This window comes from Condylura cristata, unplaced genomic scaffold, assembly GCF_000260355.1.
Source record: "Condylura cristata isolate star-nosed mole 26May11 unplaced genomic scaffold, ConCri1.0 scaffold00003, whole genome shotgun sequence".
Lineage (NCBI taxonomy): Eukaryota > Metazoa > Chordata > Mammalia > Eulipotyphla > Talpidae > Condylura > Condylura cristata.
In genome coordinates, this window is record NW_004567104.1 from 77,621,790 (window position 1) to 77,626,104 (window position 4,315).

A 4,315-nucleotide genomic window follows, 5' to 3' on the forward strand; every position below is an offset into this window, starting at 1 on the left:
CGTTACAGCTCAGCAGTCACACTGGTCGGCTGGCCAGCCTTGGGGCTCCCCTTCAGGGGCAGGCTTTATGCAGCGGGCCACAGTCCTGTGCACCCGGCCCACTCGAGGGCACTGAGCGGCTAGTCCCGGTGCCCGCCTGGCTCCAGAGTTCTCTTTGAACTTCATTTCCCTCCAAATCCCCCTCCCCCCATGTCGGGTGGAAAGCGCAGGTCCCTCTCTGTTTTATTTTATATTTAGCCACCTTGCTCTGTCTACAGCCACTGTTGCCCAGAGATTGCACGGCCCTTGGGGCCCAGGGCAGGCATCTGAGAGAAGCCACGGGCAAATGCAGGCCCAGCCTCTGTGCCTTCGCTTCTGTCTTCGAATTAGAATATTCTAGAGTCTTGCAAAGAACCGGAGCCGGCTCTTCCCAGCGCCTTTCTCAGGGGGGGACACTTCTGGGGGCCTCCAGCTCCCTGGGTTTGGTCTCACTTGGCTGCTTCTGATTTCCAGGAGAGCCAGGCCCAAGCGGCGATTCTAAAGCATCACAATTCTGCCTTCAAGTGAAGAGCAGCATCTCAGAGGTGAGAAAGTACTTTATGCTTTTTCTCACACTAATTTAAAGTCATCGGAAAACTATTTCATTGACTTTTTCAAAGATTGATTTATTTATGCAATACAAGAACTGAGGAGCAGGCCAGAGGTGGGGGGCGAGAGGACTCCCCAGAGACAGAGTGGGGAGCAGAACAGGCAGGTTCACTGGAATACACTGCTGAGGGGACAGTGGCGGGAGACGGAGGTCTGCTGCGCCCCAGGGTCCCTCCCTGGCCGGGGTGCACTCAGCTGCTGCGCTTTAACCCGCTGTGCCACCAGGGGCCTGTTCCGTCGACTTTTAATCCAGTTTGTAGATGAGTAAACTTTCATATGTAGATACTTGTGACCCTAAAACAACCCTTACATGACATTCAAAGGGCGCTTATCCATGTCTTGGGTGAGGAAGAGTCAGGGAGCCGTTGCTGAAAGTGAGATAAATGACCTGCGCTTCTGTGAGGGAATCACGTGAAGATCCGGAGCTGAGGGCTGGGGACGGGCGGAGGGCGTGAGGTTGGCGTAGTTTTTAAACTGTAGATTTGGGGACCGATGGCCACAGCACGGGGTCCCCTCAGCTTCCTGGGAAACAGTTCCACAACATTTATTTTTAAATGAAGATTTTAAAAACGCATCAGAATCGCATCTTTGCCACCAGTTAAGTTTAATAGTGAAACTCTTTGTTCGACCTGAAATGGTGACAAATGTCCGTGTTGCAGAAACGTGGGGTAAGGGAGCATGTTCTGGAGCCCTGCGGGGGGGACCGCAGCAGCTGTCACCCCGTCTGCTTCTTGGGGTCCTCCCGCCATTGTCATTCCCGCCGACAGAGGGCAGGGGGTTCACGGGGTCCCGCCAGCCTAGCGGGGTGAGGGCCGTGACGGAAAGCGCCAGACTCTGGTTTGCGGTCATGGTGACCGGTTTGCTGTGCAACTGAACTAAAGCAGGAAGAAGAAGATGGTGCAGGGTGAGGGACAGAGCCTGGCCAGGGACTCGGCCGCCGCCCCCGACCTGCCGTGCCACGAGGACGCTGCCCTGGCGAAGCCAGACCAGGTAACAGCCAGCGCAAGCCCCTGCCCACATGGACGCGAGCCGCGCCCGCCCCGAGCTGCCCCCCCCCCCAGGCCCTGTGAGCCCTGTGCTGGGCAGCGGGCGGCCGGCTGGCTTTGGTCAGGCCCCGACCTCGGCTGGTCCTTGGATGGACGGCGCTGGAGTCAGCGCAACCAGATGGTAGTTCCACTGTCTTTGTCAAGCTCATGGCGAAAATGCTGGGGGCTTTTATTTATTGTGACTGTTAATATACTTGGTTTGGGAAGAATAGTTTGCTCTTTGCTCTCTACTTGCTGTATATCGCCTCTATTTCCCCTTTTCTCCTCTTCTTAATTAATCAAGTAAGCATTCTTGATGACGCCACCTTACTGCCTTCCTGGCTTCCCATGTGTCGCTGCTTGAGGGCTATCTCGTGCCTTTGCCACGACAGTGTGTGCTTTATCTCTAATATCAGACCATCGTAACAAGGAAATCTCCCTTCCGGCCTCTACGCTGTTTTTTCACGTGCTTTCATTTTTCTTCTATCAACCCCCCACAATACCACTTACTAGTTTGGCTCACCCAGCCTTTAAAATACTAAATAATAAAAAACGTATATCAGTTACACCATTTCTGGTGTAGATTCTTTCGCAGAGATTAAGATTTCGATTCGAAATCATCTCCTCTTGCCCGAAAGACTCATGACCTCGTTTGATCCTAATTCCCTCGTCCACATTTCCTGGGGTGCAGGCCTGCTGGTGATGAATCTTTCCATCTTTTGCTTGTCTGAGAAGACTTGCCGTCGCGTCGCTTGGGGAAGCTGCGGGCAGAGAGGTTCCTCCCTGGTGACCCACCTGACTAGCCAGTAGGCTTAAGCACTCAGCTTGCGGTTTGCATTCTGCGGTGCCGCACCGGGGCGTCACGGCTCAGTGCAGCACGGCGGCCCGGGCCCGTCCTGAGGAGCACACGACCACGCTGCATCCTCATGTCCACAAGATATTTCTGCTGGGCGCGAATTCTAGGTCGACAGGGCTTCCTTTTAGCACGTTCAAAGTGCCCCTCCACTCTTTGCCCTTCGGTCGTTTCTGACGAGAAATCTGCTGTCAATCTAATTTTTGTTCCTCTGTATGGAGCGTGTCATCCTCTGATTGGCCTGGAAGTTTTCTCTCTGTCACTGGTTTTGAGTAATTTGACTATAATGTGATTATGTCGTTTATCTCCTGTTTCTTATGCTTAGGGTTCGTCAGACTTCTTGAGTTTTTGCGTTAATAGTTTCAAGTTTGGGGAATTTCTATCAGCTTTTCCAATATTTCCTCCTGCTCGTCTTCCCCTCGCTTTCGAGAGTTCCAGTAGCCGCCTGCTAGGCCAGCAGACAAGGCCTGTGGCCCGCAAGCGGACACTGAGCTCTCAGATTCTGCTTTCTCCAGAAGCATGAGACCAGCCTGTACAGCCACTACGAGGAGAAGGTGCGGCCCTGCATCGACCTCGTGGACTCCCTGCGGGCCCTGGGCGTGGAGCAGGACCTGGCGCTGCCCGCCATCGCCGTCATCGGCGACCAGAGCTCGGGCAAGAGCTCCGTGCTGGAGGCCCTGTCGGGGGTGGCCCTGCCCAGGGGCAGCGGTGAGCACTTGCCCTCGGGCTGCCTGACCACACAGCATGAGCCCAGCGGCTCAAGAAACAGAAGTAGGCCCGCACAGTCCCGCCAGGAGCGCAGGGTGGAGGTGCCGGCGGCCGGGCCCCCCGAGGCCGCGCTCCCTGGCCTGCAGAGGGCCGTCCTCGCCCTGTGTCCTCGGGAGCCTGTCCTGTTCCAGATGACGCTGGTCATCTCTCACTTCACCCTAGTGCCCTCTTTAAAGAAAGGCATTGTCTCCCAGTGCAGTCCCTCGACAAGGGTGACGGGGGTACACTGCCACCTGTACCCTGGGGAGGGCACCATCCGGCACATTCTTTCCTCGCACATTTGTGGAGGGGTATTTGGGCCCCCGCTCAGGGTGGCCTTCCAAAGAGTGGGTGTCCATCCGGGCTGAAGACGGGCCTCTGGTGGCCGGTGCTGCTTAAGCCACCAGGCCAAGGTTATCAGTGTGGGTGTCAGGGAAGAGGGCTGATGGGTGCAGGGGGGATGTGGAAGGAGATTGCAGGTGGGGGCTGTTTGGTGGGACCCAGGCTCCTTCCTGATGGGCTGGGGGAGGGGGGCGGTGGGAGGGGGGGGTGGTCTCTGGAACTGCCCTGCCCTGACCTCCTAGGGATCGTGACGCGGTGCCCCCTGGTGCTGAAGCTGAAGAAGCTGATGAACGAAGACAGCTGGAAAGGCAAGATCAACTACCAGGGCGTCGAGGTTACTATAGCTAAAGCTTCGGATGTGGAACAAGAAGTCAATAAAGGTGAGGCCACGTCCGGGGCCCGGTCCCATCCAACGCTCAGCCCCCTTCACGCAGGAGCGCCCGCCCTTGCCTGCCCAGGGAGGGAGAGGCGGGCATCACCCCATCAGCCCCCCTCACGCTGCGTCTGTCCTGCGGCGCCACCTGGCGCTGACCCTCGGCCAAGCCCCCGAGGGGGCAGACTAGGGGCGTCCGGGCACCCTGCGGGCAGGTCACGCCCGGGCGCTGGGCTCAGGCACACCGCAGGTCCGGTTCTGGTGCTATGAAGCCTGGAGGCGGCGCCCGGCGCTGGCTCCGGCTCTGGCTCCAGGCGCTTCTCATCGGGGCTCCCGCTCCCGGCCCCC

The 4,315-nt window shown here is 57.5% G+C and overlaps 1 protein-coding gene across 1 annotated transcript in view; it reads left to right on the forward strand.

Annotated features, from left to right (window-relative positions):
- Positions 1-491: 491 nt before the first annotated feature.
- MX1 (MX dynamin-like GTPase 1) overlaps positions 492-4,315 on the forward strand; it is a 14,946-nt gene continuing 11,122 nt past the window's right edge. The window contains exons 1-4 of the mRNA XM_004675557.2: positions 492-563; positions 1,509-1,617; positions 3,021-3,213; positions 3,837-3,974. Of these exons, the coding sequence (XP_004675614.2) occupies positions 1,522-1,617; positions 3,021-3,213; positions 3,837-3,974 (427 nt within the window). The 5' untranslated portion in view covers positions 492-563; positions 1,509-1,521. The remainder of the gene's footprint in view (positions 564-1,508; positions 1,618-3,020; positions 3,214-3,836; positions 3,975-4,315) is intronic.